Source organism: Zea mays, unplaced genomic scaffold (genome assembly GCF_902167145.1).
Source record: "Zea mays cultivar B73 unplaced genomic scaffold, Zm-B73-REFERENCE-NAM-5.0 scaffold_576, whole genome shotgun sequence".
In the NCBI taxonomy this organism is placed as follows: domain Eukaryota; kingdom Viridiplantae; phylum Streptophyta; class Magnoliopsida; order Poales; family Poaceae; genus Zea; species Zea mays.
The window spans coordinates 29,738-43,039 of record NW_023367230.1 but is presented as its reverse complement, the minus strand read 5'-3'; the positions used below and the strand labels follow the sequence as shown (position 1 = coordinate 43,039).

The 13,302-nt window shown below is 42.9% G+C and overlaps 1 protein-coding gene across 1 annotated transcript; it reads left to right on the top strand.

Annotated features, from left to right (window-relative positions):
* The first annotated feature begins 1,658 nt into the window (after positions 1 to 1,658).
* LOC118475689 (putative ATP synthase protein YMF19) lies at positions 1,659 to 3,888 on the top strand. The gene has a single exon (XM_035963934.1). The coding sequence runs from the start codon at positions 3,292 to 3,294 to the stop codon at positions 3,751 to 3,753; it is 462 nt and encodes a 153-aa protein (XP_035819827.1). The 5' UTR covers positions 1,659 to 3,291; the 3' UTR covers positions 3,754 to 3,888.
* The last annotated feature ends 9,414 nt before the right edge of the window (positions 3,889 to 13,302 follow it).

Genomic DNA, 13,302 nt, shown 5'->3' with positions numbered 1-13,302 from the left:
GGGGCCTCCTCTCCTGCTTCCTGCAACAAAAACAACAAGAGAAGTGGAGTTTTCTATCAGAACAAGACTATTACATACATCAAGTATTATCAATAATCAAAAAGACTCTAAAGAGTAAGACGTACATAAAAATCGTCTTCTGTTTGAGAGTCGAATTCAACGACCTTCCGGGCAGTTATACTCGGGTACGGCTTGGAAGGCTTAGCGCCCTTAACCTGACAATTTAAGTTCCCTATTTATTGATTCGATTCCCCATTTCCTGGACAAACAACCAGGGTAGCTACTTGGTGAGTTATACTTTGTACTCTTCGGTGGCTTAGGAAGACAACATAGCATTGATTATGAGTCAACATTTTTCCCATGTTTAAGATAGTGAAAGCTTAAAACATATCTTCTCTTTCCCATCAAGCTAGGCTAGGCAAGGTGCGCTTCCTTTCTGTAAGAAGAGAGTAGCAACGTTGTAAATTCATTGTTCACCACACTCTCTGTGAACTATCATCGGTATTTAGATGTGTAAGAAAAATTACGATTGAAAGCGAGTCAGGTTTAGCTCGTACAGAAGTCCAAACTTCAAAACTTGATAAGAGAAGTCCTAACCTATCGTCCAAAATTACTTGCTTGCGGCAGCTCAAACGAAACTGCATGGGCAATCATAACACCGCTGCTACATTTCAAAGTTCCGGGATCGGTGGCTAAACCTACAGAAAGAAAGGTTGTCCGTAAAAGCGAAGATCAATATAGAGATGCTCAGCAATAGCCTCTTTCCTTTACCGAGACTATTCCGTCTCAAAGTGAATCTGCACTACTTTTGATTTGATTTGATACAGACTGAAAGAAATGCATGCTCAAATTCAAAAACGAACAATCTCTTCCTTGGTGCTGAGATGGGCAGGCTCCTTCGCGACTTCGATCCGTCCATTCTATTCCATCACTACTTCAGTACTTCAGATCTCGTCCGTCGGTAGTGAAAGAAATCAGTTCTCTTCCCGCTCCAGCTCAATAGCATGTGCTTTCCTGGCACTTGGAAATCCGGAACATCTGAATGAGTGGAGTGAACCAAGAGAGGCACTGCTCCAGTGGAGGGTTCATGGCCATACCATAGAGTGCTTTAACTGGAGAGGATTGCAGAAGTGATGAGCCGAATTGTACCAAGCCAATGGCAACCACTTAACCCACTGTTTTGGAGTAGAACTTACTGAGCACCTGAGATACATCTCAAGACACTGATTCATTCACTCTTTCAGTCTGCCCCTCAGTCTGAGGGTGATAGGCAGAGCTCAACTGCAACTTAGTGTCCAATAGCTTGCCCCTCCAAAAGGAGCTAGTGAACACCCTGTCCCTGTCAGATACAATAGTGGCTGGCACTCCATGCAACTTCCCAATATTGTTTAGGAAAGTGGTAGCAACTGAAGCAGCAATGTAAGGATGTTTAAGAGGTCAAAAATGGGCCTATTTGTCTGTCTACCACTACTAATATAAATAGAACAGAGAGCCCTTCCGATTTAGTCCGGCCCTCAATCCATAGATATATCTTTCCAAGCTCCATCAGGTCTATTTGTGCCGGTGCCGGGCTGCCATCTCATCTATGATGAAGAATCTCTTGTCATAACAACTCGTTTACTCGCTGGCACTCAAAGAAATGCAATTGCAAAAGAAATGGTGATTGGTGCGTTGCTTAGGGGGCTTTCTGCTTTCGATGGTACAACCCAAGTCGACTACTTACCATAATAACCAGTGCTGGGCTCTCTCGCGATAACAACCCACTTCGTTGCGCCTTTTTTCTTGATGGGTATGGGTGATCTTTGGGGCGGGTTAGGGTTCCGGATCAGGCAAAAGTAAGAACTAAAAACGGATACTTTTGAATGCTTGGGTTGCTTTGATTGAATCGATTGATTCACCCTTGGCCAGAGAAGAAGATAGGGAATTCCATAGAGTCTTGAGAGTAGAAAGCAGCTGATATAGATGCCACCCCACCAAATAAATCGTAGGTAGAATGAAAGTAAGTGATTACTGTAGTGCCATGCATTTGGGATTACAGTGCCAAGCATTCGTGCTGGGATTTGAGACAGTGCCAATCTCATCTCGAACTATTACTAGCAAATAAATCATAGGTAGAAGGAATCTCAGTGATTACAATTACAGCAGCGCCACGCCAGTAGAGTAGATTCCGTTCGTTCTAGCAATCATGCCAGAACTCACTGATCCATGTGCTCCCAGAAGGAAGGATCTCGTTCCCATAGCATAGCCTATAATGAATGTGGCTTTCCCCCCCATCTCCTATCTATAGCTTCTATAGCTTATAGCTGGAATGACCTATATGACCGGAACCACCTAAACATCTATATGACCGGAACGGAACCTCAACCTATATGTATATGACCGGAACCTAAACAACCTACTGGACTTGCTTTGCTACTTGAGCCTAAGCTATATGATCTGAACCAACCCTATCGGGACTAGATCCTGTCTACGGACTTGATCCTGTCATGTCAACGGACTTGCACTTGCCTGTCAATCTTGACGGACTTGATTGTTTCAATACGTCAATCAATACGGATTCTCTTTCCTGTGGAAATGCTATCTACCTGGAAGGAAGGTTTGTTTCCCGAAGGAAGGAGATGGAGATTCTTTCGCTGGAGAGATACTTTCTCATTGGAGAGGAGATACTTTCTCTTTTCGGGCTCGAAATCTGTCCTGTCGATTTCTCTGATTTAAGGGCGCAAGCACAATACTGCACTCTCCCTGCTTGCTCGCCCGATCCGTCGATCTTCTCGAGAGGAGCAGTTCAAATCACCCTGTACGGATCCATTGGGATCACCTAGAGCCGCGAGTCCAGTTGAGTGAATCCTTTCAGGCTGGATGGATGCGGTGGGCTAGCTCTGCTCTCTTCTCGAAATTGCATATTGCATAGAGTAGTATTGTACGAAACGATATCTCGTAACGGAAGGATGGAAACCAAGAGAAAGAAGACAGCTCTATCTCAGAAGTGAGCTCCGTCTCACAAGTTAGCTCCGTCGACACCTCGAGCTATTCAAACGAGTGTTCAGTCATCAGATCTCAATATCGGGATGGGAATCTTTCTAGACTAAAAAGTTTCGTTTTCGTGGGTCGGTGTCAAGTCTATCTCTCATGTTGCTCCTCAGAAAACGCGTAGAATAGTAATGTCATTGGCCCACTAGATAAGGATGGGACAAACGCTCTAGTCTATGCGTTAGAAGGCAACTAGTATTTTTGGTTATTTTGGGAGGGAGTCTTTTTCTGTCTTGAGGGTTGGTTTGATTGGAAATCGAAATGCCTCAACTTGATAAATTGACTTATTTCTCACAATTCTTCTGGTTATGCCTTCTCCTCTTTACTTTTTATATTCTCTTTTATAATAATAATAATGGAATACTTGGAATTAGCAGAATTCTCAAACTACGGAACCAACTGCTTTCGCACCGGGGGAACAAGATCCGGAGCAAGGACCCTAATAATTTGGAAGATATCTCGAGAAAAGGTTTTAGCACCGGTCTCTCATATATGTACTCCAGTTTATCCGAAGTATCCCAATGGACCGTCGACTATTTGGGAAAAAGGAGGAAAATCACTCTGATCTCAGATTTCGGAGAAATAAGTGGCTCACGAGGAATGGAGAGACAGATTCTCTATTTGATCTCGAAGTCCTCATATAACACTTCTTCCAGTCGGATCACTTGTTGGAAAAACATAATGCTCACACATGTTCCACACGGGCAAGGAAGCATAATCTAATGAACTTAGATTCTTTTCTTTCTATAGGACTGAGGATCCTTGCCTAGATCCAGAAAAAGTTGGATGCGCCGGAAGCTGAAGCGGAAATGCAATTCTCGGGTGAGGAAAGGGTTGTCTCAGGTACGCCTGGGGCAGGATTGAATCGATGTACCTAAGCTAAACTTATAAGATTGAACCACCTATAGACGGAATTAGGAGAGCTGAGGTTTAATCCAAGACCAGGAAAGCACCAGCTATATCGAAGCCCAATGCCAAGCAAAGCCCTAGACGGAAAGTGAAGAAATTGGCTTCAAGCTTCGCCCTTAACCCAAGATGAGGTGGAGCCTTACCCCGACACAAGGTGGGACCCTCCCATTAGGATAGTGGGCTTAGTCAGACCAACATAGGTTGTCAACCAAAAAGGAGAAGCTCCCGTTATTGTTGGTTTATGGACCTAAGACGAGAGGATTGGGCTTAGAACAAGACCTTTCGGTGGATATGATCACATCTTCATGACAATAGGTGTACACCTTTGGCCTCACTCAAGGTAATGGGTGACCAAACCTAACGAGTCTAAACAAATTGGATCTTATTGTGTGACAAAAACTGAGATTGGGAATGCTTGGCAGGTATTTGAGTACCAGTAAATTAGGGAAATCAAACACATAAAGAAGTTTTCTTTCCAAGCCTGGTAACACCACACTTAAGTAAGTCGATTCAGATTAGCCAACAAGCGAATCCATTCCATTAACTCAGTCAACTCTTTCTGGTAAAAGTGCTCATCATTACTACTATATATAATATAATATAATATAATATAATATAATATAGTAAATTACAGACAACACTCAATGCTAATGAGTGGATCAAGTCATTTACTAGTCAATGAACTGACTAAACCCTGTCTGTTCTGGGAATTGACCCACTTAACTATACTCTTAGGGCAAGCCGCCCTGTGGTAATTAACTCCGTAAAATCTGTATCAGTCTTGAGGCAATTTGGAAATGCTAGACAAAGATATTAATCAGAGTCAGTCAATTCCCTAGCTACAGTTAATATGAAAAATCCCGGGTAGGTAATTCAAACACGCCCCACCCAATAGGTGAATCTTTCAAAGTGTGGGAAATCTCCCCTTTCTTCAATCCTAGAATCGATGCCTAAGAAAAAGGGTATATCTATTAAAATGCTCAACCCATTCATGCGATTCAATCCTCTGCTCTGATTCTATTAAAAAGGAAACACTCCACTAAGTCGTACACACTCCCCAATAAGTCTGGTAATTAATTCGTTCAAATCAATGCTCGGTGCAGCAGGTAATGTAACTTAATCAATCGCAAGCGGCAAAAGAACTCAAACTCAATCCACAATCCGTCTCGCTCGTCTGGGAAAGAAGAGCAGGCTGTTAGGCAAGCCGGCTTTAATACAACCTCTAGGGAAGCCAGGAAAGTTGGTATATACTTTGTACCAAGTACCAAACTTTTGAAACAGTTTGAATCCAATAAGGAAGAAATGAAAAAGCTAGGCCGAAGGATGAGATGGCATTTCAAGAGAATAGTCGATCAGTATGGCAGGAAGAGGTCTCTTTGTCAAATCCTCTATCATCTAAAGCTGGGTCAGAAACTTCCTTTAGGAGCAGAAGAATTTGCAGGCCGTAGGACAAAGCTTCCATTCTCGAAGAAACTAGCCAAGTTTGAAAACACTTAAGAGGGCTGGGTATTGAAAGAGTCTGGCAGGAAGAAGTATAGTACCAAGCGGCAGTAAGCCTCGATTCGAATTAGCAGAGAGGTCAGTTTTAGGAGGTCGGTGTCCAGTGGAGTTCAGCGAGAAACTCAAAGTAATACATACCTATTTGTTGCGATGTGATTGCTTCGCACCTTTCAATATTTCTTTTACTTCTAGTGCTATCTTCCATCCGTTCCAGTTCATGGATCTTCTTCTTGTTGTAGAACGAGAATTGGATTGATTCCTATAGTTTAGTTCTCTATTTGCAAATTCATTACTTAATAACGATCTTATAGGCTTTGTCTCAGGCAGATCTGGAGCGACTGGATTGAACAGAAAGTACTCTCACACTATAGAAAAAAGTAAAGTCCACTAAAAGTACATGCACTCTTTTCTTACACTTATAGAGGTTCGAAGAAATGAGTAAAAGGTAGACTAAGTGATCAATCAAGATCTTGTCTCAAAACCTACTCTTAGAAGGCTCATTCCAGCAGCCTTAGCACAAGCAAGTAGACCGTCACAAAAGAGAATGAAATCAAAACCGGAGAATGAAATGCTTTACTTATAATACTAAGACAACCAGGCACTTCACTTCAGGCTTTGATCCGCGACTTACAGAACTGTTTTGCCTGACATTCAATCGTTTTCTTGTCTTTTTTTCTTCCCACTACTATATATAATATAACCTTTAGATTTTATACTCCATCCAACCACTCTCTGTTCCATTTCTCATTCCTTATTCCTGAAAGGATAGGTTCTTTATTCCAGCTGTTCGTTAGAATCTTAGCTCGAATTCAATGTTCGGATGCTCCATCCTTCGCGTCCAATCCCTGTCAGGAGGGGCAGCTTCCTCGAGTCCGGTCTCGGAAGCTGGGGCAAAATAGGCCAGTCTATCTGAGGGAACGGGACCTACAATCAGGATCTCTTCCGCGGATCTCTTGCCTTGCTTCTTGACTGGAACCTGGCACTTTTAGCGTGCATCTAGTCTGCATATCCCTTTCTGCAAATCTCTATTAGCTCTGCTGCAGAAGTGGAATGTGAGCTTGGGAATACCCTTCCGGTTTCCAGAATCCTAGCTTGATTTCTTGCGTTTAAAGGCAGGCTTGACCAACCACATCACATAAGCCAGCGCAGCGAGAAAACTGATTCTTCCACGGGATTCCGCTTCCTACGAAACATACGTTTTACGAATTAACGGTTACCAGTAGCGAGCGATCCTTTCCTACAAGGTAAGGCCATGGACAAAGGTTTTTTATCTACCCCAGCGGGGGCAGTTTTAGGAGTCTTTTTTCAATCCATCTTACTTTGAATCCGGGCTCGCCTTCACTCGGTCAAGGGGTTGCCCTTTACCTCGTTCCGTGGTCCTTTATCCCCTCCTTGCTTGCCTAGTTTTATTCCTTTCCGAGGCCCAAAAGCCAAGCATCACAATCAGAGGGTTAATCCTCCAACCAGAACCAACTTAACCTATGGATAGTCTCCGCCGGCCTAGGCGGAGATGGCCAACTGATAGATACTTATCCTGCCCAGCGGGTGCTACTTCTCTTCTTTCTCCTATTTGCTTTGCTTGACGGTGAAACCTATCGATCATATCCGGAAGTTGCTTAACACTACCCTCGAATGCAAGTCAGCTCTTCGATTCTCGAGAATCGGGGTGGGCCAGGTGATTATTTGATTTCCAATATGGATATAATGATGTGTAAGAACTGCACCACCGATATAGCACCCTTCCTCGGACTAAGGATATTCGTACTCCCAGTGCTCTTGCTTCCTTTGCACCCCGGCTCCGAAGGATCAGTAGGGAGGACTCCGGATGCCAGTATCGGAATGGAAACATTCCTCGAATGATATGATGGTTGTGATGCCCCATTCGTGATACCCAGGGAAGGGGACTACATCATACTTCTCTGATCCAGTCCTTTCTTTATTGACAATATTTATTAGTTGACCACTTTACTAGGCTTTCCCTAACAAAAGTATTCCGAGTGACCACCCTATTGTCACTTTACTGTCCAGTTCGCGAGTCCCACTCACTTATTTTAGTCAAACCGACCCTAACTAAAACTAAGTTAAGTATAGTACTTTTCTCAATGCTGCCCGCCTCTCATCTGTTTTCTAATCAGCTTCTATCTTCTGTTCCAACCAAGGAAGCTCTTCTATTCAACCGGTTCGTATCGCCAGGCCCCTCAGGGGGTACGGTTTATCTAATCACACTGCTCGCTACTACAGGGATTCCTTCTCCTTGCCGAGTTGCAGGTGTTACCACCCTAGATATTCTATTTATTATTTGTATGCTGCCTTCTCTCCTTCATCTGGATTTTTGAGATGATTGTTATGTTAGTTCTTCCTTCTATGTTGTAAGGTGCAATCTCATCCGATGTTTGCCAGTTTGCCCGAGTCTTCCCGATTCTTATCCAGCCCAGCTAGATTGGACCAACATCAGCGGTGCTTCTATTAACCCTTGCTTCTCTACTATTCTTAGGTCTTAGGAGAACCCTATCTTCCATATTCCTAATCCTCAAGTACAGTAGGCCGCACTCTTCGATCCTTTGGTCCTAGAACACCTTTTGTCGTAAACTATACTCTACATTCCCCCTCGGTCTACTCCGCCAAAGTAGCGACAAGATTCAATTGCTGGTTCGATTCCAGCTCGCTATCCGACGGTTAATCCTTTAACCAGAGATCAGCATCCAAGGGTTATTCCTTGAACCAGTGCTTCCTATCGAATCGATCATTCTTTACTTACTTTATTAAGATTAAGTGGGCATCCCTCACCGAAAAGAGAATCAAGCAGGAAAACCCTAGGACGAGGGATAGTGATATTCCTTTCACCGAGCAAGAAACCATCTCTTTCTTTCACATATATATATCTATTTCAAGAAGTCCAATCCACCACTATCAATGGAGCACTCTACTCTATACTATTACCGAGTGAAGATTTCATCGGATCCGGCTTGCTTTCATTGAAGGACAAGAGCGGATAGTTCCCTTCCCTTTCTTCGATGAACCCTTATCTTTCGATAGAGAAGTACAGCGAGATGAACGATAAGTCGAACGACAGAACAACCTGATGTTACTGCATCAAGTAATTCAGATTGTCATATTGAGATTTTTTCCTTTTTTGTACTTATTATTCCAAGCCAAAAGGCTATGTTCTCCCCCATACAGCTCGCAAGGCTCATAACCTAACTGCTCTACTTACTTAATTCTTAATTCAGAAATTCAACAACCCTCCCTTGAAGGGCCAAAACAACAGCAGAGTAGCAGGTCAAAAAGAGAGAGAGAACTGAAACCGAAGATACTTGGGTTGGGAGAACTCTTCTACAGTACTCCATTAACAGAATAAAAGTATAGACCAATCAGCCTTCCTTATTGTCCAAGATCATTACTAAAGTGTTGGCCAACAGACTAGTACCAGTGGTGGATAGGAGAGTAAGTCCCAGACAGCTAAGATAAACTCCCGGGTAGTGTTGTCACTGCACAAGAGGTGCGTAACAGGTGTAAGCAAAGAAGAGAGCATAACACTGGATTTAGAAAACGAGCATATGATATGGTGAGACAACTTTCTCTTTTTTGAGGTGAGATGCTAGCCAGCCCTCTATTCATGGGTGAGATATCGACTTTACAGCGTTACCACGTACCAAATCGTTCACTCTATCAGGCAGCCGGAAGTGCATCTCTTCTTTTTGCAGGACTTCTTCCTAGCTCCGTGGAACGAAGAGTTGGAACGAATAGTAGAATGTTGGGCAGCAGGAAAGACTAGTTACAGAAAAGCCAGCCCCAGTTCATTCTGGCTATTGCATCCGTGGAATGCATAGTTAGCTCCGTTTTCAAGTCCCACCCTACCTACTTATTAGCTTGCCCTGTTTCTAATGCGCTGTGGACCTTGCTTGTTGGCTTCGTCGACCAATTCAATTCCTTGTGTCGGCTCCGATCTAACTAGTAAGAAGAAAGATAGATATATAGAATTGGGTGGGCAGAGTTGGCTTGCTTCCAAGAGAATAAACACCTGGCGACTCGAAAACATGATGCGCTAGGTTTCGATCAGTTAATCGAGATAGGCTGTACTTTTCATTCGATTTTGTTACCACGTGCTTTTCACTTCATGATCATGGCTCATTTTCCTAGAACACCACAAAAAATCTCCCTACCAGTTTTATGAGAGTGCTCAGTCAACTTCCTATAAGAGTTCTGCTTTTGCTAATCAAAGACAGACATCAATCCCTCATCCTACTCTGTCTGTCAGTCGGTTACTCAGTTCTGTTAGCTACTCACGTGTCTATATTAAGCTAAGATATTCCTCATTCTTGCACAGGACAGGATAGGAGAGGGGATTGCCTTAGCTACCGGTACCGAACTCCGATCAAACTAAAACGAAAAGCTTAACCGATTCTTGTAGAGTCCTTAGCATTAGATAATGCATGCGCACACAAGAGGAATGAACTTGCCTTCTAGTGATTTGGAAGGATTGAGTCGGCTGCCCCCAGCCTCGCCCCGCATCGCCCTCCGGGGGTAGTTACGCCAGTGGAACCAACTCACAAAGCAGCCCAAAAGCAGGAACTTTTCTTGATTGAATTGGTTTAAAGGTAATTCATCAATCCTTAAATTATTCCAGGATTCTTTTGGGATGCTATCCACCCTTTGATTTACGAATTGGCTATAATATTTACTCTGGATCCCTTCCAGCTGCAAGTCAAGAAGGATCCTTTGAAACATTTTAGGATTATACTCACAATTGGTTTGGGGGTTTCGTATTGCATTGCCCGCACTATCCATATCCTGGAACAGGATTGATTTGGCCATGGAAAGGGCCAGCTAAACGCCTAAGCTCTGAAAGTACGGATTGCTTCCCTTCATAGATTTTATTAGTTAATTTGAGAAGTTCCTCTGGGCTCCTGGTCCTTTCCAGATACTGCAAACTCAAATTATGAAATATGAGATCCCTGCTACTCAGAGTCAGAGACCCGAAAGGACGTGGTGGACTCCCTGGTTCCCCCTCATCTGCAGGAGAAATTGAAGAAGGTGCAGCCCCGCCCCCTGCGGAGTGACTCGGGGCCGGCGGTGGAGTAGTACCTGACTGGGTCGAGTAGGCACCCTCCTCAGGGCTAAGTGGCGGATCTAGAAAATAGTCTGAGCCGTCAAGAACTATTTCAGGGGGCAGACCCGAGTGCTCTATTGGAGCTTTGCCCTTGCCCTTATCTTGGGCTTGACAGGTAGACTATAAAGAGATTCAGTACAGCAAGCCTGACACTCATATTTATTAATATAATGGGGACCCAGAGAAAGATAATAGAGAGCCATCTGCCAATAGGCAGAATAGATTCCACACTCACTTCAGATTCTGGGTGGGTAAAGGGAAACGTGATCTCTATTCTGAGAGGGAGCGCGGTCGAGCATAGACTCGGCAACAACCAATACATCCAATACCACAGTAGGCCCACGTACTACAGCTTAAATGTACTGTATGTGCCATCATAAACCATTTCAGTCGTAGTACCTAACCTACCAGGCACTTGTTTGCCACCAAGATAACCTAATTAACGTGAAACCAACTGTATTTCCGCTGTAGTACCTACCAGGCTTGTAACCAAGCTAAGTGAAATTGAAAAACATTTTCGCTGTACTACCGCTCGTGTAACCGACGTAATCGGTCTTAAACACCTATAATATAAGGAACTCGTGTACAACCATAACATTTATATATTTCACAGGTGTACCACCGTAACCAATTTCACTCGTGTACTACAAAGAAGAAAAGAAAAAAAGAAAATTATAGCTTTCTTTTTTTTTGGTGCGTGCTTTTCGCCTGCCTTCCCGACCACGGATAGGCTACGGGGCTTTGCACTTCGGCCCCTGTGAATACCACATCAAGGTGACAGGATTCGAACCTATGGCCCTCTGTACCCAAAACAGATGCGCTGACCCCCTGGAGGGATGGATCCAGGGGATAGAAGGTTTAGCACGGTATCACCTAATGTTGATTTTGTTGAGCTAGCCAAACAAATGAAAATAGTAACTGAAAATATAGATCGACGGAGGGAAATGATAAATAAACAAGTAGCCTTCCATTATGCGGTAAACGTTTATCATGTAAACTCCGTCGGGGGTATAGAAGATATCGAACAATACAGCGAAATCCCTCATGTTTTAATAGGCTGCGGTAACACAATCAGTGCTGATCCCTACTTCGGAGACGAAGATGATTGTTCTCTCATGTGGGAGAATTTAGTTTGGGCAGGTTTATACGGTGATGGAATGAAAACCCCTTTGATTGATTCTCACCCAACCAATCGAACCTATATTGATATTATCGCTGATGGTGTCGATTTTCATGAAGATAATAGAAAAGTAAGAGCTATCTTCAAAATCATTGATGGAAAAATGTGTGAACTATGGTGGCTTAATGGGAGCAAAGAGAATGATAGTATTTGGACAGTTATAGAGAACTATAAAACATTTTGTGAAATGAATGATCCTTGTGTTTATACACAAGAATTCAGAGAGTTCGTTCGAGCGAGAAATAAAAATAATTCTGATTGGCCTTTTATTCTGGAGTTCTTTCATGCCAACCTATTTCATACCAATATAGTAGATGTAATGTATAATATAATTAGCAAGGACGTCAGGCTTCAATACGTTTTGAATTTCCCATCTTTGACGGTTTCGTCACCATATAAAAATCAGTCAGTGATGGATAATGCTGACTTGGGAAAGAAAGTACTATTTGCACTTAGCGTCACATATATGCATCATGTGTGCGCTAAATTTTTAGAAGGTGATCTATATTTCCGGAATGATATTGATAAATATCGGGATAATCCTTTCATCCCATTTATACGTTGATGGTAATATATTCGAGGGGAAGATTTGCCTTAGCCAATCAGCTGGTAGAGCACACCTTAAGGATGTTTATTAGATGAGGAAGATCGTTACGTTACTGAGCAGAGATATTTTGAGTTACTTGAGATACTAGTCTCACCTCAAACTAGCATCCAATTGTTTTCTCTTTAACAACGAAACGAGGGAGAGAAAGACTTTCTTCTGGGGGGAAGGCAGGCTTTCTCGGTGTGAGAGCTAAGACCACGGTCCAGAGTGGTGGCTTGTAAAACTCCACATAGAGCTGTCGACTATAAGACTGCAGTCCTGAGAGATGGCGGTCTCTCTCGGGAAACAAGGCTCATTTATCTCTTCTTTCTTTTTGGTATGATATTTTTGATACGAGTTTTCTATAAATACTCTATACCAGAAATCACTATCCTCAGGGATGGGATGGAATCTTGCTACCGGCGTACCTGATTGATAACTACGCTCATAGCATATACGTCAATTCATGGAATCCGCTCTGGCTCCGGGAACGAATCCATATATATAATATAGGAAAGCGCCTATCTATGGGTTGGCGAGGAAGACTGTCTTCGGGGAAGAGAGGGTTTCGAGTAAGAGAAGGTTTCTCTGCGTATAGGGTTTCTCTGCATAAGTAAGAAAGGGTTTCTCTGCGTATAGGGTTTCTCTGCATATAAGTATTATAGGAGCGTATAAAGTACAGTATTATATTATAGGAAATGAAAAGAGCTATTGTATTGTCTGGTCTCTTGTTAATTAGCAAAAGAAGTTCGATTGGAAGGTGCTTATGTGACTTCTCTGTTGATACTATCTGTTCACGTGATTAACTCACATAGAAAGTAGGCATATGCTTACTAAGTTGATTCCCTTCAATCTCTAGCCGTACGTACAAAGTATACTAGGGATAAAATAGCTCTCTACCACTACAGTATTGAGCACTAGGGTAGGAGTTTCAACTCTAAAAAATGGAAATCCCCACCAACCTTCAAATATTAATTTAATAAAGTA

Excerpts from the sequence above, each read along its gene's own strand:
- LOC118475689 (XM_035963934.1), top strand. The coding sequence starts at position 3,292 with ATGCCTCAACTTGATAAATTGACTTATTTCTCACAATTCTTCTGGTTA.